General features: G+C 38.4%; 1 protein-coding gene across 1 annotated transcript in view; it reads left to right on the forward strand.

Annotated features, from left to right (window-relative positions):
* PASD1 (PAS domain containing repressor 1) overlaps window positions 1-20527 on the forward strand; it is a 92536-nt gene that overhangs the window by 65922 nt on the left and 6087 nt on the right. The window contains exons 10-13 of the mRNA XM_074029431.1: window positions 3824-3938; window positions 12665-12791; window positions 17092-17312; window positions 19103-19111. Coding sequence (XP_073885532.1) covers window positions 3824-3938; window positions 12665-12791; window positions 17092-17312; window positions 19103-19111 — 472 coding nt within the window. The remainder of the gene's footprint in view (window positions 1-3823; window positions 3939-12664; window positions 12792-17091; window positions 17313-19102; window positions 19112-20527) is intronic.

Consider the following 20527-nt stretch of genomic DNA (forward strand, 5'->3'; position numbering starts at 1 on the left):
CTTACGGAGACTCTACAGATTACAATGTACTTTTTCTTTTTTTTAATTTTTCAGAATTTTGTTTTCACTTTTTGCATGTGGAGTTGAGAAAAATATTTTTTTCTAGCTTTATTTAGGTATAATTGACCAATATTGAGGGTGTGTGACCCCAGCTTCTGTTCACCTTCCATGGCATGCCTAGAATACTGAATAAAATAGTAGGGGGCTAGGGCAAAGAGAGGCTGTTTCAGGCTTGATTCCTAGGGAGCCACTTAACAGGAATCCTCTTCTAAGAACATAATGACTCTTGAGGAGAGGTAGGCTTTGGAGCTGCTAGTATCTAGTTATCAGGGACGGCTGAGATGCAGTTGGATTTGAAGGAAAAGTTGATACCTGATCCTGGACTCAAGATTTTACATTTCAGACAGGGCATGGTAGTGAGCTTCCTCTGAGAGCCTGTAGACTAGCCTTGGTTAGAGTAGCCTTAAAAATTAGCTTCTTAAACTTTGTTCATAACCTGCAACCAAGAAGGGAAATCTGGTTTTCTTTCCTTCCATCACTTCAGATTATATAATCTCAGCTGTAAATTAAATAGGGAGAGACATTTAGGATTATATTTTTACTGTCATCAGTTTCCTGACTCTGCCACAACTGTTCAAAACACACCTTAGTTTGTACTCCATTGGCGTATGAAAGGACAGCATTCCTTTGACATCTTTTTCATATTTACAGTTTCATTTATACAGCAAGTAGAAGTAGATGATATTTTAAGCCAAGAACAACCTTGCATTAAAGCAATTCAGCAGTGTTAAGCACTTTACCAATGGATATCAAATCTCGGTAAAATATTTAAAATGAAGAGAGAGAAGAAACATGAAGGGCTCAATTTAAGAGTAACATTTTGAGATTTTACATGATGAAACAGAGGTACTCGTCTTTGTAGAATTAGGTGTTCTTTTATGTAACTACAACTGGCAAAGTGTTCTTTGATCTTTCTCCTTCTTTTTAAAAATTAAGTGATACAATTTGGAAAAAAGAAAGTTGTGCTTGTATCTGTTCCTACCCAAAGGCCAGCAGTGGATATGGCTGCAAACCCTCTGTTACATGTTATATCCCATATCCTGAGCCTGAACTCATTATTTACATGCACAAACTAGTTAGGTATGAAATATTCCCTAATGTTTTTCTTTAAAATTGTAAGTGCTTCTCTGTGGCTTTTAATTGTGAGGTGTTTTGTTTTGTTTTCGGGTCTCGCCGTGTCGTCTAGGCTGGAGTGCGTTGGCGTGATCACAGCTCACTGCAGCCTTGACCTCCCCAGCTCAAGCGATCCTCCCGCTTCAGCGTCCTGAATAGCTATGACCACTGGCATGCACCGCCACATCTGACTTATTTTTTATTTTTTCTAGAGATGGAATCTCACGGTATTGTCCTGGCTGGTCTCAAACTCCTGGGCTCAAGTGATCCTTCCACCTTGGCCTCCCAGAGTGCCTGTGACTTTTATATTCTACATCAAATATTTGCCATTTATATTGACTTATGGAGAGGCAAAAAATGTAAATTCACTGAATAATTTGGAAAATATTCACTTTTATTTATATTCGTGATATTTAAGTCAGTGGATTTGAAACAAAACATACTTGCTTCACAATATATTGCTGTCAAAGAGTTTTGTCCAGAAAAACTTACTGCATCCTTTAATACAGCACTATCCAGTAGAACTTTCTGTGATGATTGCAGTGGCCTATAATCTGCTTCATCCAACACAGTAACTGCTAGCTATGGAGCACTTGAAATGTGGCTACTGTGACTGAAGACTACATTTTAAATTGCATTTAATTTAAATTAACTTAAATTTTGATTTAGCCACATGTGCCTAGTGACTGCCATATTGGACAATGCAGCAAGCAATACATTCATATATTGTTTATCTCAGATATAAAATTATGCACTATTTAGAAGCCAATATAAAGGTATTAGATTGCTTTTAAGGAACAAATAGAAGCTCCAGCTTGTCCATTAAAATAATTTTGTCAATCCAAGCAGATTGGGATGAAGGATGTGAAACATTTTGATTGAATTGACTGCTAAGTTGTATCTGTTTATTTCTTTTTTTACTTAGCAAATATCCATTAAGCACATAGTAATTGCTCTCCATTGTGTGAAGTGCCTGGGATACAAGAAGTTTAAAGCATGTTCATTGCCTTGAAGAAATTCACCCCGTAGAAAAAGTAGATAGAAAGTAATAAGAAACATTTGTATAAGGTAGAAGAGAGTTGAGAAAGAGGGAAGAGTCTAGGATGACTTGTAGATTTCAGTCTTGAGTGACTGGGTGGAGGGTGGCACTGTTCACCAAGTAGGAGACACTGGAGGGGGAACAGGAGTCTATACCATGTTGAATTGAAGTTAGATATCCACATGCATGTGCTGAAGGCAGTTGGATATGTGGGTCTACAGCTTGGGAAGAGGTCTTGAGGTAGAGCTGTGGGAGTCACCCATAGTTGAAGCCAAGGAATACGACATGGTCTGCAAGGCAGATAATACAAGAAATAACTTGGCTTATAAATTTAGTCGGAGATCGAAAAATTATTTTAAAAATATATAATAATATAGGAATTTTGTTTTTAAATAATATGTTGGCAGATTTACAAGTGACTCCATTTATGTTTGTTTCATGACACTGAAAAATCAGTAAGAAGTATTCTATATTTTACATATTTCATATTTATTTTAATTAATATTAACATAAATATTAATAAATATATTTAATTAAATATATACTTTTTATATATTTTAAACATTCTATATTCGATATAGTCCAATTATACACACAAATGCCTGACTTAACTTATTAACTAGTTGTTTTATGCTGTGTAAATACTTCCTAAATATTACATATTTTTGATATCCAAAATAAATTTTTTCAAACTCTTAATTTTTTGGTGTTAGAAATAAATGCTATAAATAAAATAGATTTTTGTCAGGGTCCTCTGAAATACAGAATGGAAAATTTCTCTCCATTGGCTCAGAATTCACTTTTTGAAACCATGTGAAATAACCCAGGTTTTCTCTTAATTACGTGTCTCTGAATATGCTTCGAAAGTTTTATAGATACCATTTTGCCACTGTCTTGCTGCTCTGAGGTCTTGTTTTTTATAATATTTATTATCAGACTTTAATTTCTCATTTTGTGGAGTAATAGGGGCTTTTCAAAAGAAAAACTCTTGAAAACAAAATACATTTCAATAACAGAATCTCAGTTACGAAATTTTTAAGGCTTGAAACACTATTATCAGTATTAAAAATAAGATTCTCATTCATTCATATTTTCTCCCCCCCATACTTAATTGGTGAAAAGTAAGCTAGTATTTAGACTCTAGTGTGCCATGAAGCTGCATCTCACCTTCATCGAAATTCTAATTTTGATAGAAATGAATTGTTAATGAGCCCCGAGAATGGAGAGTTTCTCTAATTACAAGAAACAAAATTAAATTGGGCCTAAAGGCATTTTTTTTGTAATTGCAGTTGGTTTAAAAATCGAAAAAGAATATTTACTCATACACCTTGGCTTTAAAAATACTGGTTTGCTCCCCACTGTTAAAAAGGCATTGAGACCTGCAGCAAACTTCATTCTAATGAGGGTCCAGATGATTTTTTTTTTGTGTAGATGTGCAGAACAACTTTGTGGGAAAAATGATACCTCAAAGATTAATGATGTTAATGATGTTCTGTAGTAGGGAAAATAAAACAAATAGTTTTTATTTGAACCTTTTTATTGTATGATAAAAATTTTGATTTAAATGGCAAGTGAGATATGCTTACCATCTCTCTTTTTACCTATTTATAGTAGCTCTCAAGGTCAAAGAGGACATACTAGCATGGAAGTCGTGTATGTTGAACCTGCTGCTGCTGCTGCTGCTGCTGCTGCCGCTGCTGCCGCTGCTGCTGCTGCTATCTCAGATGTATGTACATTGAGGACCACAGACTACAATCTTGGACCCTTACCGTGTGATGTTGATTATTTAGTTAATGTGTGTTACCAAGAAGTATGTCAGATGGACGTGACACATGAGCAGTGTTCCACAGTTGCCATCTTGTAGACATTTCTTATTAGGAGCCAGTAACTGCCAGACTTGGAATGGTCCCTGTAGTGCTTGAAAAAGAATTAAGCTAAACTCTATCCCAGATGTTGTTCAGGGTCCTTTGCCTTGTGAGTACATTTCATAATGAAAGTTTACTGACCTGCATGGTATAGAAAGCCATGAAGGTGGCTGGGTGCAGTGGCTCACGCCTGTAATCCCAGCACTTTGGGAGGCCGAGGCGGGCGGATCACAAGGTCAGGAGATCAAGACCATCCTGGCTAACTCAGTGAAACCCCATTTCTACTAAAAATACAAAAAATTAGCGGGGCGTGGTGGCGGGCGCCTGTAGTCCCAGCTGCTTGGGAGGCTGAGGGAGGAAGAATGGCGTGAACCCGGGAGGCGGAGCTTGCAGTGAGCCGAGATTGTGCCACTGCACTCCAGCCTGGGTGACATAGCGAGACTCCGTCTCAAAAAAAAAAAAAAAGCCATGAAGGCCAGAACCCAGTGCCTAATTAGCCTAGGTTGTCTGCATCCGTCCTCTAAGACAATGAATGTATCATCCGTTTATTCATTAACCAGATATTACTAGAAAGAATCCTTAAGAGATATACATTAATATAAATTTAAAACCTGGGTCTGCCCTCAGTGATCTGATGAAACTCTCGTCTGGGAAATAAAATCAAACTGCAAGGAGAGAGAGAGGTAGAGAAGAACAGAAGAGGTATCTCAGAAGGCATTTCCCACGTTAAAAAGTGAGAGGGTGGTTCCTCGCCTTACATGCCACTCCATGGGTGCATGTACCACAGCTGATAGGCTGGATCACCACAGTGGTAACAGTGCTACAGAGAGAAAACATGGCTGAGACATCAGAAGACAAGGGTTTGATTCCTGATTCTGTCCTTAACCAGTTACATGGCCTGGGGAAAGTTATTTTACCTCAGCCTCAGTTTCCTCATCTGTAAAATGGAAGTAATAATAATAATCTCTACCAGGCTACCTCGTAGGCATATAATAATGCTCAAAGTAATCTTATCGGGATATTTATTTTACTCCTGTAATAGAATGAAACCTCTGTGAGAGGAGAGACCATTGGCTGTCTTGTTGGTCAACTTTGAACAAGGCTTGTTACACATAGTAGGCAGTCATAAATATTAGATGCACAAATGAGTACTCTGTGTTAAAGCAGTCTGTTATTTTTATAGAACTCTTCAAATATTTGGTAAAGGGATTTCAAGAGCAGTATAAACAGGCTGCATGCATAGACTCTAACTTTGGTTTTCAGGCCTCCATGTGTTTTGCCTGAATGAATTTGTACTGGGATCAGTGCAAATAGCAGGTCCTTTCAGTACTTAAGTTCTCCTGTAACATGGAGATGCCATGAGCACATATTTTAAACGTGAAGTGCTGATTTTGCATTGAATTTTCCAAGAATTGATCATTTAACAAAGTATGTCTATGTAAATAAAACTTTCTCCATTCTGAATAAGTACCTCTGCTTAACCTAATATTCTGTTCAAAGAAGTATGAAACAAAGAGGAAATTAGGTAGAAGAATGCTAATTTAGACAGAGCAATGTTCTCTTTACACACAAACTAATTACAGGTATGCTAGGAAAAGGGGCCAAGCCAACCGTATAGCTCCAGCAATCAGTGTAACATCTACACAGCTGTCAGGCTTGCTTCATCAGCCCGTCAGTAAATAAGTATTTATCCAGGGTTTATAGTGTACTGTGTGTGAAGAATCCAAAGTCCTTAAACTTAGTATGTGTGGAAGAAAGCTGGATTAAAATATTCTCATTTTACAAAATATATAATGCCTAAGTAATTATAATATTTAGAGAAAAGTGGGTTAAAAAAAAAAAGAAATACATAACCCCACTGCTGTGGCACAGCTGCTGTTTAATTTTGCTTATTCCCATTCAGTCTTAGTCCACCAACGTATATATTTTGCATGTAGTTACAATGAATAATATAGCTTACATTCTACGGCATACCCTTGGCTTCCACTTATCCCTAAGTTCCATTTTTTTCTACAGTCACATTGATCATTTTTTAAAACTGTATAATATTTCATGGAATTGTGAGACTTCTGCTTCCAGCCAAGATGGAGTGAGGGGGCCAGGTTAACTTGCCTACCTGAAACGGGCAAAAATAAAACAGACAAAATATATGACATAACAGTTTTCATGATAATGGCCAGCAGGCAGCAAAGGCCACAGATTCTTGAGCAATTGGAAATCAATGAGAGGAGCTCCACAGTTACCAGAGCTTACTACATAGCAAGTTTCTAGGCCACATTTCAGAGAGGGAGAACACATATGGAGCCCAGTGGACTGCCTGAGTTGACATTGAGGTGAGAGTATAGGGAGACTAAGTTTGCTAGCAGAGTCCTAGAGAAGAGAGAGCTGCATGGAGAAAGAATGCTAGAGATCTGTGAGGGGCCTCCTCTAGTATTCAGCAGCATATTGATTGGCGTATTAACTTGAGGAAGCTACTTGAAGTGGGGCTAGGGGAAAACCATTCCAGAGGATTACAGAGAACAATGCCAGTACTCACAAAGGGTTGGTAATAGTTCCTGTTCCTACCAGCCATACTGGAAATCCTCATAACACACAAGACATTAAGTGAGAGTACACAGAAATGTCTTGCATCAGGTGTGGAGAAAAATTAACTCTAGTGATATGGTTTGGATCTCCTTTTCAATTGACTTTGTCCCAAATACTTCTTTTAATGATGAGTGTAGGTGACTTATGTTAGTAGCCACTCACATTCTGCCATCCATCCCTAGAGATAGGTTGCTCCTTAGCCATGTTACACTAAACAGGCATGTTTGGCAGAATTGGCGCTTGTGCATTATCAGATTGCTTTTGCATCCAAATCCATTGTTGCAGGAGGTGGCAGGTGGGGTGGCATCTTCAGAAGCAGCTGTCTCTGAGCATGAACCAAGGGCTGGGTAGGATACCAGCAGACAACACAGAAACAGTCTGCTAGAGCTGATTATGTGCAAATGAGAGGCCAGGACAAACCTGGTTTAGGGAATAATCATGAGAGCATCTTGCATTGATTTTAAAACCTACTATATGGTAGGCATTTAGTCATTTATTCATTCAACAGATACGTATTTAAGATTCTAAAAAGTAGTCAAAGAAGGTCAACCCTGAAGAAGAATAATAACACTGAAAGCTAAAGTGTCTTGAGAGCTTCCTATTTGTGCATTTTGCTGGGTGCTTAACTCCCACAACAGACCTATGAGGCATTATCATTCCAGTTTTACAGATGGCAAATATCAGAGTCTTGCTATTAAATAAGTTGCCCAAAGTCACACAGTAAATGTCAGAGCCAGGATTCAAACCCAGATCTGTCTGATCTCAGTATCTATGTCTCTTACTGCCCAGTGAGGCATCTACTTTTAAAACTATTTTGTCATATTGTCCTATTCGTTGCATGGTTTCCCTTTTGTTCTTTATATATTCGAACATGTTAAATGTGTTTATTTTTAAAGGCCATTTCTGATTCCTTCATTTACTGATTTATTGAACAACTATTTATTGAACACCTACCAGATACCAGATACTGTTTTAAATTGGAGGGTGGATTCATTAGTTTACAAAACAGTGAAAAATTGTTGCTCTAGAGGAACTTACATTCCAACAGTGAGAAACAGACAATAACGAGATGAAAATATTAAATAAAGAAATCATTGATTAGAAGGTGACAAGACTTAGGCCGGGCACAGTGGCTCGTGCCTGTAATCCCAGCACTTTGGGAGGCCGAGGCAGGCAGATCATGAGGTCAGGAGTTTGAGACCAGCCTGACCAATATGGTGAAACCCCATATCTACTAAAAAATACAAAAAGTAGCCAGTGGTGACGCGCGCCTGTAGTCCCAGCTACTCAGGAGGCTGAGGCAGGAGAATTGCTTGAACCCGGGAGGCGGAGGTTGCAGTGAGCTAAGATCGTGTCACTGCATTCCAGTGTGGGCGACAGAGTGAGACTCAGTCTCAAAAAAAAAAAGAAGGTGACAAGACTTATTGAAAAGATAGAGCAAGATGAGGAGGTTTAGGAATGCAAGAGGTGGGGGAGTACAGTATTAAATATAAGCAATGACTTAAAAAAGGGGAGAAAGCTAGCCATGAAGACATCTGTGGTCAGGGAGACTATTTCAAGAAGAGGAAAAACTTCTGCAGGATTTTGAGGTGGAAGCATGCCCAGTGTTTAGAGGAATAACAAGAAGGTCAGAGCAGCTGGAGCAGAGTGAGCAAAGCTGAGAGTAGGTATTGATGAAGTCATAGATGTAATGGAGGTCAGGTTGAGTAAGGCTTTGTAAGCCATTGTATAGATTTTGGCTTTAACTCTGAGTGAAAAGGAGAATGATTAGAGAGTTTTGAGCAGAAGAATGGCATGACCTGACTTGTTTATTAAAAGAGTCACAGTGTTGAGAATAGACAGTGGAAGGAAGGGCAGGAATGGAAGTTAAGGAGTCCAGTTAGGAGGCTCTCTCAGCAGTCCAAACGAGAGATGATAATGGCTTGAAGCAGGGTGGTAACCGTAGAAGTTGTGAGAAGTGGTCAGATTCTGAAAATATATATGTATGTGTATATATGTGTGTGTGTGTGTATATATGTGTGCATATATGTGTATGTGTGTGTATATATATGTGTGTATATACACACATATACATATAATACATATATACACATATATATGTGTATGTGTGTGTGTGTGTGTGTATATATATATATGTATTTTGAGACAAAGTTTTGCCCTTGTCACTCAGGCTGGAGTGCAGTGGCGCCATCTCGGCTCACTGCAACCTCCGCCTCCCAGGTTCAAGCAATTCTCCTGCCTTAGCCTCCCAAGTAGCTGGATTACAGGCACCCGCCACCACACCTGGCTAATTTTTGTATTATTAGTAGAGACGGGGTTTCACTGTGTTGGCCAGGCTGGTCTTGAACTTCTGACCTCAGGTGATCCACCTGCTTCGGCCTCCCAAAGTGCTGGGATTACAGGCATGAGCCACCGTGCCCGGCCTTCTGAAAATATTTTGAAGGAAGAGCCCTTGAATTTGTTGGCATTTGATGAGGGGTGTGGAAAAAGAGAGGAGTTAGGGATGATTTTAAGGTACTTGACATGAGCAACTGATGGGATAATGTTGCATTAACTAAGATGGAAAAAATTATGGGAAGAATTCACAAGCTTAGGGATGTTTTCTTTCTTTCTTTCTTTCTTTCTTTCTTTCCTTCTTTCCTTCTTTCTTTCTTCCTTCCTTCCTTCTTCCTTCTTCCTCCTTCCTTCCTCCCTCCCTCTCTCCCTTCCTCCTCCTCCTTCTTCTTCCTTCTCCTTCCTTCCTTCCTTCCTTCCTTCCTTCCTTCCTTCCTTCCTTCCTTCCTTCCTTCCTTCCTTCTTTCCTCTCTCTTTCCTTCCTTCCTCTCTCTTTCCTTCCTCTCTCTCTCTTTCCTTCCTCTCTCTTTCTTCTTTCTTTTCTTTTCTTTTTTCTTTTCTTTTGAGACAGGGTCTCTCACTCTGTTGCCCAGACTGGAATGCAGTGGTATGGTCAGCTCACTGCAACTTCTGCTTTCCAGGCTTAAATGATCCTCCCACTTCAGCCTCCCAAGTAGCTGGGACTACAGGCACACACTGCCACACTCAGCTAATTTTAAATTTTTTGTAGAGACAAGGTCTCACTATATTGCCCAGGCTGGTCTCAAACTTCTGGGCTCAAGCAGTCCTCCCACCTCAGCCTCCCAAAGTGTTGGGGTTATAGGCATGAGCCACTGTGCCTAGCCAATGGTGTTTTCTTTGAGGGGAAGAGTAATATCAGGGACTTAGTTTTGAAAATGTTTATGACTGAGATGCCCATTAGTCATCCAACTGGAGATGTAATACTGGACTGGAAATTTGAATTTGGGAATCATCAGTATGGATGGTCTTAAAGCTGTAAGCCTGGAAGATGGTCACTAAGGTAGATAGCAACAAGGACCAAGGACTGAGCCTTGAAGTACACCCAAAGTTAAGAAATTAGGGGAGAAAAAGGAGGAATTAGCAAAAGAGACTGACAAGTAACTAGTGAGGTAGGAGGTACGCAAAGTGAATAAAGTATTTACAGGAAGAAGGAATGATGAACAATGTCAAATACTGCTGATAGATTAGATAGGTGGACAATTGAGAAGTGACCATTAGAGTTAGGACCTGTAGATCGTTGCTAAACTTGACAAAAGTTTTGGTGGAGTATGGTGGGGTTCAAGGAGATAATGTCTGATCACAGTAGGTTTAAGAGAAGATGGTGGAATTGGAGACATTGTATATAAAAAAATCCTTTTGAGAAGTTTTGCTATAAAGGAAATCACATAAGTGGGGTGGCAGGTAAATAAGAGATGAGGTCCAGAGAGGATTTCTAAACTCAGTGTATTTTTTTAAAAAAAATTCTGCTCTATTTTATCTAGCATTTTCCCCATGTCTCTCCAATCTGCTGTCTTGATTGGAAGCCCTATGGCCTTTCGCCCACCACCTCCAAAAAAGTAAAATGCAAGGATCTCCTAAAAATTAGTCAGAGCACTTTAACAATAAGCCACCACAGGGAAAATGCAAAGATTTGGGGACAAACTTCTTGAATGCCCTCTTCCCCCTCTCCCCCTACATATTTGCAGTTTACATAACCGTTATCAGGTATGGAGTTTGCATTTGAAGCCTACTTTATGTCCAGCCTCAAAACCCATGCCTCTCTTTTCAAATCCTTTAGCATACTAATTGTGGAGACAATTACGGAATAAAGGTGAATCAAAAACTCCACTCAAAACTGTAAAAGCATGTTGATTGTCTTCCTATCTCCATGCATGCTTTTTCACCTTAGTCCTAATTGCATTTTAAGCTGGTATCTTTTTGCTTCCAAAGTAGTTTCTTGGCTTTATTTTTTTCCAGGCCAATTACCATTACTGCACATAATGCTGTCATTTAAGTTAATTTAAGCTCACTGCATTTATATTGATAAGCCCAAACATATGAATGCCCAAAAGTGGACATCTTAATTAACATTTGAGAATATAAATTTCTATTGAAAATAATCCAGAAAGCAAAGAGTTAGTGATTAAATCGATAGATGGCTATGAAGAAGAACAGAAGGAAGAGGAAAGAGACAGGTCATATCTCCTCTTAATGAATACCGATTCACCATAATATCATCGTAAATAATGAAAAGATTGTCACATCCCTGGCAACATATCACTTATTTTAGGGAGTATAAAACATAGTCACTTGAACAGTGAGGTTGCACAATTTCCTGAAGTTGAAATACTGGGATGTGATCCAACAAACAGATTCCTTGTAGAAAAATCACCATGGGTCTGTGTCTTAAGCCAGTCCAGAACAAAAGCAAAAAAAAAAAAAATATTTTGTCAGGGATGTAAAATATTTCACTGCTAAACAAGGTACTTAAATTTCAGGGCCGGGCGCGGTGGCTCAAGCCTGTAATCCCAGCACTTTGGGAGGCCAAGATGGGTGGATCACAAGGTCAGGAGATCAAGACCATCCTGGCTAACACGTTGAAACCCCGTCTCTACTAAAAAAAATACAAAAAACTAGCCGGGCGACGTGGCGGGTGCCTGTAGTCCCAGCTACTCGGGGAGGCTGAGGCAGGAGAATGGCGTAAACCTGGGAGGTGGAGCTTGCAGTGAGCTGAGATCCGGCCACTGCACTCCAGCCTGGGCGACGGAGCCAGACTCCATCTCAAAAAAAAAAAAAAAAAAAAAAAAAAAAAATTTCAATGGACAGTGATCCACAGACTATTCAAAAAGGATCCAGTTGTTCAGGAAATAGGACAGGATCACTCAATAGAAATACGTATATAGTTTACAGCAACAAATGGCTTAAAGGTAGCCAGACTTAGGAAAAAGAGCATTGGGTTTGGAGTCAGTGGATTCTGTCTCTCACTCTGCTCCTGTCTGTCTGTATGGCCTTGCCCTCTTTGACACTATCCAATGAGAACATTGCACTAGAAGCTCTTAGAGGCCTTTTCACCTCTCTGCTAAAAGTACTTTTGCTAATAATACTTTCAACTTTAATCTGCCTAAAGACATAGTTGTTAAACAGCCCCCGGTTGGCCTTTTCTTTCTCTAAGCTTAGGATGCAAGTGCAGGAACTCTGGGAAAATGGCCTTATCAATGGTGGTGCAGGTCTCCCACTGCTGTCCCATTTCTCTGTGAGCCAGTGTGTTTGGGTCTAATAATGAGGAATGGGAGATGAGGTGACTACCATCCTTGGCTACTATCATAACAGCATCCTACTGACACCACTGAAAGGCAGAATTGTTTTTGCCATGCCTTTTGATCTATAAACATTTTTGATGCCTTTATTTTTAGTATTATGTATACTGTGTTTCTCTTCTTAAGTTTGTCAGTGTATACCTTGTGGCATCTATAATCTCTGCTTGTTATCTTCCAGCAATATTTTTAAAGAGGTATTTGATGACGATTTTTTGTTAGGTTTTCAGTTGATTGCAGCAGTGTTAGAAATTGTGATGTGAAATGCATCAAAGTTTGTATTCTGCCTGTGTTTCCTATTCTTTCTAACTCCAAAATGCGATATCCTATCTTTCTCTTTTGGACATTTACAGGACCAAATCGATATTGCAGAGGTTGAGCAGTATGGACCACAAGAAAATGTTCATGTAATGTTTGTAGATTCTGATTCAACTTATTGCTCCAGCACAGTTTCCCTGTATACTATTCCTGAATCTCCAGGTAGGTACATTTATGCATTTGGATAGGGACTATTAGAAGAAAAATAGTGACCAACAGCGTAGTTACAGTTTTTCAAATGAATATAATGCTCTATAATAGTGTGAAATCACAGAGTGAATTCCAGCTTTCTTCATCTTCTGTAAATATTTGAGATGATGATTTGAGAATAATAAAAATGAGTATTTCATCACAGGTTCAAGTGCTTGGAAATGGTCTTTTCTCCTATTTAATTTTAATCTTCTAAAATTGGCACTGGATCTCAGTCCTTGAAGGAATAGCGTTTTATCTTTTTATACTCATGTAGTCTATTCTGCTATCACACAGTATTTGGATTCCAAAGAAACCTCTTGTTATTGAGTTTTCATGGCAATAAAGGGGGAAAGTGAGAGTCTCTCAAAAACAGTGATATTTCTTTCATGAGTTTCAATATTAAAGACCTTTCATAACTGTAATTGTTTAAAAAGTACAAAACTTAAGAAAATGGTGTATGCATAATGTAAATCGTATCTCCTAATTAATCTGATCATAAATAATTGGTATGTGAAATCTTATATAGAAGTAGTAAGCTCTATTTTAATTTTTATTTCACTTTTTTCAGTTTTTAAATCCAGTGTTAGTATCTCCACTTTTAAAACTCTTAGTTAACAACTTTTCCATTGTTGCTGTCAATCTCAAAGCTGTGTTTAAAAAATTCCTTCCAAAACAATTGATTTTTGGCAGGAGAGGTCAAACTCCATGAACTCATAATTGTGATTTCTAAAATTTATAAGAGATTGATTGCTTTAAACCTATTTATCTGGACCTACCATTGTAACTTTGCTATAGAGAATTATTTGTGTTTACTACTGTTAAGCCAATGATGGAGAAATCCTTATAACCTTCCACAGATGACTATTTCAACAAAATGAGCATACTGAGATGACTAGCAGCTTATGGCTGATATGGTAGAAGTCAAGTAACTCCTAGGTTTCTCACTATCACTTATAGATAATTTAGTAGCTTTGTTTACTTGGAATCAGAAAATTAAAAGATGCTAAACTGGGCTGGGTGCGGTGGCTTATGCCTGTAATCCCAGCACTTTGGGAGGCCGAGGTCGTCGGATCACGAGGTCGGGAGATCAAGACCATCTTGGCTACCATGATGAAACCCCATCTCTACTAAAAATACAAAAAATTAGCCAGGCGTGGTAGCGGGCACCTGTAGTCCCAGCTATTCGGGAGGCTGGGGCAGGAGAATGGCTGGAACCCAGGAGGCGGAAGTTGCAGTGAGCCGAGATGGCGCCACTGCACTCCAGCCTGGACGACAGAGCAAGACTCCGTCTCAAAAAAGAAAAAGAAAAAAAAAATGCTAAACTGATTTGGAAAATGGCTTTTAGTGGAAAAAGAGTTAAGCAGACGAATTTAGCCAACGGTCTAAACACTGGAAGTGTCCAGAAACCAGAATTTTCCAAAATATTTTCAATGGTCATCCCAAACTCATGCTATGATTGAAGGACAATTTGCTCATGACCATAGCCTGGTAAGATATGCAACCCCAGGCTGCAAAGAGCAGATAGGAAGTGACAGAGTGGTTCATTCTGCCTAATCCAGATGTTTCTCTTTTCCAAACTTTTAATCTTGAAATAATTTTGGACTTAAAGAAGATTTGCAAAAATAGCACAAAGAAAAAAAATAGAAAAATAAGGGAAATATACCATTTAGGATAACCTTCATTTAGCTTCCCCTAACGTAACATTTTACATAACCACAGTACAACTGTCAAAACTAAAAAGTTAACATTGATACAATACTTTTAAGTGAGCTTCAGCCTTTACTCAGTTTTCCCAGAAAATTGTTTTTCTGTTCTAATAACTAATCCAGTATCTTTCATTGAATTTAAATAATATGTGTTTTTAGTTTCTTCTAGTCTTTGACAGTGTCTTAGTCTTGCTTTTCTTTTTTTTATCATCTGATACTTTTGAAGGATATGGGCCAGGTATTTGACAGAATGTCCCTCAATTTGGACTCGTCTGATGATTTTTCAAGATGAGATTGAGGTCTTGCATTTTGGGAAAGAATACCACAGATGTGATGTGCCCTCCTTAGTGCATCATATCAGAATATACATGATGGTATATTTTATTGCTGGTGGTGTTAACTTGATTGCTTGGTTAAGGTGATACTGTTTTCCCCTTTGTACTTACCAAATATTTGAGGGGAGCTACATTGAGAACATGCAAATGTTTCCTGTTTCTCCTTAAACTCTCCTTCACATTGTAGCATCATCAGTGGAATTGGCCTGTAGCAATTACTTCTAATGCCATTTTTTTATATCCTTTATTTTTTGTGTATTTATTAGCTGCAATCTTGCTGTAAGAAAGAGTTGTTCCTTGTCTCTCTTTCATTCATTTATTCATAGATTCATTTACATCAGGATGTATTCATGGGCATTTTTTTATTATTTGGTTTGTAATCCAATACCATCATTAAAAAAAAAATTGCTCCAGCTTTGGCTCATGGGGCTCTTTTAGGTTGGCTCCCTTGTCCTTTTATCATGTCTGCATCTTTTTTTTCCCCCTTCACTTCCTTATTTCCGTTATTACATGTTGTCATTGAAATCAACCCCTTCTTTAAGGAGCCTTATTTAGGTCCTTTATTTGGAAAGTGGTATTTAGAAACGAAGATCTGGGTGCTAGTTGTACTCACTGTTACAGGTATGTCACTACTTCTAAACCCTCTCAGTAGACACAGCTAAGAAAGATGTCTGTTCATACTAACCTGTGCAACCATATACAACCATCTGTATTTATTTCAGCGTGTAACAACCAACAACAGCAGCAGGAGTTCACTGATATTTCCTACTCCAGCCCAGTATCATAGGGTTCATTCTAGCCTTTTCTGTCTGCTTATTTGTAATTTGTATCTCTGACAGTGATAAATCTGTCTCTCATTATATATAGTATATTTATTGATTTTTCCAATACATAAACATTCATAAAAAGTAGTTTCACAATTGCTAACCTGTACCCCTTAAGGAACAAATTTACCATGTGGAATTAATTTGTGTGTGCATTTTTTTTTTTTTTTTTGGTCTTTAGCTTTGCAGTATCCAGGCAAACCTCTGTTTTCCAAAGTTCCTACGTTAGCTTCTTTATTTCTCACCCCCATCACTGTGGATATGTCATTTATTTGTAATAGAATTAGATTCATTTGTTACAGTCTGCATATTCACCTAGGTTTTCCTACCTCCTGATCAATTTATTTTCAAATTTATATACAGTAAAATTCACTCTTTGATATATACAGTTCTATGGATTTTGACAAATGTTAAGAGTCATGTATCCATCACCATAGTACCAAACAGAATAGTTCCATCACCCCCAAAATTCCTTTGTGCTCCCTCTTTGTACTCAACCTTTGTCTCGCATCCCCTGACAACCATTGATCTGTATTTCACCTCTGCAGGTTTCCCTTTTCCAGAATGTCATGTAAGAGGAATCATATGACATCTTGCCTTTTTGGTCTAGCCCCTTTCACTTAGCAAAATGCATTTAGGATTCATCCATGTTTGCATGAATCAATGGTTAATTCCCTTTTATTGCTGAGTAGTACTACATCTTATGAATTTATCAAGTTTTAACACTTCATTCACCTGTAAAAGAACATCTGGGTTGTTTCCAAGTGTTTTTTGATCATGAATAAAGCTACATTAAACATTTGCATAGAAGTTTTAGTGTTGTATGAATATACGTTTTCAAGTCCTGGTTGTGGGACTGCTGGGTCATTTGGGAAGTATGTGTTTAACTTTATTAGAAACTGACAAAGGGTTTTCAAAAACAACTGTACCATTTTGCATTATTCAAATAATGTTCTCCACTGTCCTTTTCAGGGCTGTTGAAGCCAAGTCATGTCATAACACCTCCCAGAGCACTTTGAGCACTCCCAAGGTCCCACATTCTGGGCAATCCAATTGTTCAGAAGTGATTTATGACTAGATTTTATTTGGTTTTATCAGTTGGATGGTACTAAATCTCCAAAAGTAGAGCCAAAATAATTTTATAATGAATGAAATGACACTAATAAATGCAGTGGGTTTAGGCACTAGCTTAAGCTGGAGGATAGGCAGTGGTAATTTCAAACACTCTCTCTCTTTTCTTCATTTTCAAATATGAACAGATTTTAAAAACAATATTCTGAATGATTCCTGGCACCTGGCACATCTCATCCTTAACATGGACTAAAATGACCCTCGTACAGTCTTTTTGATAACATCAGTACTTTTGCTTTTTAAGTCATGAACTCCCCTGTGCTTTCTTCCTCAGCCTTATCCTTGCAGGACTTTCAAGTTGAGCCTGAGGTGAATCCATTGTACAGGGCAGACCCAGTGGACCTGGAGTTCTCAGTGGACCAGGAGGACTCAGTGGACCAGGAGGGCCCAATGGACCAGCAGGACCCAGAGAACCCAGTGGACCTGTTAGACCAGGCAGGCCTGATGGATCCAGAGGACTCAGTGGACCTGGGGGCTGCTGGCACAAGTGCTCAGGTACTTCTGAAAGTCTCGCTTCACTCGCTTCACATGTTTGTCTAGACAGCTAACCTTGCAAAGCCCAAATTTTCACTCTTGTGACCAGTTTCACTTTGCAGAAAGTAAGTTTGTTACTTTTTCAAAACTATGTCACTATTTCTGTTGTACTGGATTTTCAGATGCAGCTGAGAACTCAGTGGACCCTCACAAATTGGGAGATTGGAGGTTCTCTACGTAAGACCAAATCCCTGTGCTCTTCTTAATTTGAAATCCCATGGACACTCTGTACTTGAGGAAAAGTTTGAGCCAAATAGGAAGCTTAGCTACTAAGAAAAGGTGGTATTTTTAAAAGCCCTGATTTTAATCACCTGTGAGAGCATACTAACCATCTAGAGGGAAGACAACCTTCTGGCCTACCCATACCAACCCTCTTCCTGCACCACAAGCTAGGTTTTCCCAGTGGAATTTTTATTAGGTTAGAACATGCATTTCAGAGTCGTTAGATATACCCAACCTTGAAACGTCAGTACCAATGTACAGTCCAAAGCCAAATCAAAATGATTGGATTAACTACTGTGTAGTTCCTCTACCCCGAAATGTGTTTACATAACCATGATTTGAACAATCATCTTTTATGTTAGACAGGATTATTAAAATCAGGATTAGGAGCCAAGCTAGTGAGTTTATGGTCAGTTACATGGAATTGTGTGCATTCATCACCAAGCCTAAGACGAGTGACTCCGTGTCAAAAGGATGAAAAGAATTAAGGGCTAGAACACAATTGTTTGAGTTTAGTATCAGCAGTGTGGCCTTGGCAAATTACTGAGTCTCAGTTTCTCCATGTTGAAATGGTCTTGCCTTGCAGGGATTTGCAGACTACTGTGAAAATTCTCTGAGCTATTTAAAAGGAAATTTCTGTGAAAATCTGCTGTGGCCTGATTTATGCCCTTATTATGCCAAAAAGTTGTGGTTCTCTTTTGCTGTTGACAGGTTTATCTTCTCTTTTGAATTAACTTGTAATTAAATTTTTAAGTATGACTTTTAAAAAATCACCAAAATAACCAGCAATGAATGTGTGTCATCTGCCTCTGCATGTGCTAGTGTATTAGGCTTATTTCTGGGTGCCATGTATCAACAACCTGGAGTGTATCCAAAAGATGGAGACCAGGATGAGGAAGGGGCTGGAAGACATCTTAATCAGTTGCTGAAGACACTGAGAAGGGAAGAATGGGAAGGGACAGGGACAGCTTTATCCAAATAGTTGAAGGATCATAAAGTGGAAGATGTGGTTCCAGAGGATCAAGGAAGCAGTCTGGCACTATTAGCCCTTCTCAGACAGATTAGGTCACCTCTTGAAATAGCAAGTCCTCTCTCCTTCAATGGAAAGGTTAGAGCCAATGCTTGGCAGCTCCTTTTCCAGGAACAGCAGAGAAGATTTCTGCTTGGAGAGGGTGAGAGGATGTGAGAACCTGTAAGGTTTGTCTCTTCCAGTCCTGAGTTTAAAGGGGTGTGGGGGGTGTGTGTGTGTGTGTGTGTGTGTGTGTACGTGCGCGTTCGTGTGTGTGGTTTTTTTTTTTTTTTTTGGTCTAATGAACGTCTGCTTTCATATAGGAAGAGACATACAATGCATAGTGAAAGAAGGACAAATTGAACAGTTTTCAATGGACTAAAAATACATATATAATTTTTATTCCAAATGATGAAAACAACAACTTGTAGGGTGTTCTCTCTCTTTCTCTCAACTCATCTATGTACTTACATTACTCATAAAGGGTACTGATGAACCACAGTATATTTTTGGTTTCTAGAAGTTGCAAGTATATGTACCTTTTTCTTATCATTAATATTGTAAATTCTTTATCGATCAGGACTGTGGCTCTCTGACCTTGTTTATATGCATGGTATTCAGCACAGTTCTGGGCAAATAGCAATTGTTCCCAGGCCTTACTTCAGCCTTGAAAGATATTTTCCAAGAATCTCATCTCTCTTCTGTCCCTCTCAGCCTCTCAGCCAATCAGTTGAGAAATCCCATCCACCTTTTTTTTTAAAAGAGTTGTGGTTTTTGCTTTGTTGCCCAGGCTGGTCTCAAGCCTCAGGCAGCTCTCCCACGTCAGCCTCCTGAGTAGCTGGAATTACAGATGCGAGCCACCACACCCAGCTCAGCTTCCTTTTTATTATTGTTTTTTAAACTTTATTTTACTTTAAGATATTCTGGATGTTAATCTGTTTCTTAGAATTTTATTTTTGATATATTATAGTTGTATATATTATATATACTATATGTGTGTAAATGTGTATATATATATACATATACTATATATAGTATAATAGTATAGTGCCAATTGATGGTTTTCATATTTTATATATATACTATATATAGTATATATATACACTCTATATATTATGTTGTACATAGTTTTGGATACAGGTACATATTTGGATACATGTATACAGTGTGTAATGATCAAGTCAGGGTAATCAGGATACCCATCACTTCAAATATTTGTTTTTTCTTTGTGTTGGGAGCATTACAATTCTTCCAGCTATTTTAAAATATACAGTAAATTGTTTTAACTCTAATTTTCCTACTTGAGCACTAGAACTTGTTCCTAATGTTTAACTGTATTTTTGTACCAAATAATCAACTTCTCTTCATCCACCTCTCCCACCTTCCCTTCCTAGCCTCTGGTAACCACCATTCTACTCTGCACCTCCGTGAGATCAACATTTTTAACTTTCACATATGAGTGAGAACATGTGATATTTGTCTTTCTGTACCTGGCTTATTTCACTTAACATAATGTCCTCCAGTTCCATCCATGTTGCTGCAGATGACGTGAATTTATTCTTTTTATGGCTGAGTAATATTCCATTGTGTATATATAACACATTTTTTAGCCATTTGTCTGTTGATAATACTTGGGTTAATTCCAAATGTTGGCTATTGTGAATAGTACTGCAATGAATATGGGGGTGCAGATACCTTTTTGATCTACTGATTTCCTTTCTTTTGGTGTATATTCAGTAGTGGGATTTGCTGGATCATATGGTAGTTGCATTTTTAGTTCTATGAGGAACCTCCATAGTGTTTTCCATAGTGGCTGTACTAATTTACATTCCTACCAACAGTGTATGAGTGTTCTTCTTTCTCCACATCCTCACCAGCATTTGTTATTTTCTTAATTTCTCTCAAATATGTCTCTTCCTTTTTATATCATCTACCTCTGGATTGT

Source organism: Macaca fascicularis, chromosome X (assembly GCF_037993035.2).
Source record: "Macaca fascicularis isolate 582-1 chromosome X, T2T-MFA8v1.1".
In the NCBI taxonomy this organism is placed as follows: domain Eukaryota; kingdom Metazoa; phylum Chordata; class Mammalia; order Primates; family Cercopithecidae; genus Macaca; species Macaca fascicularis.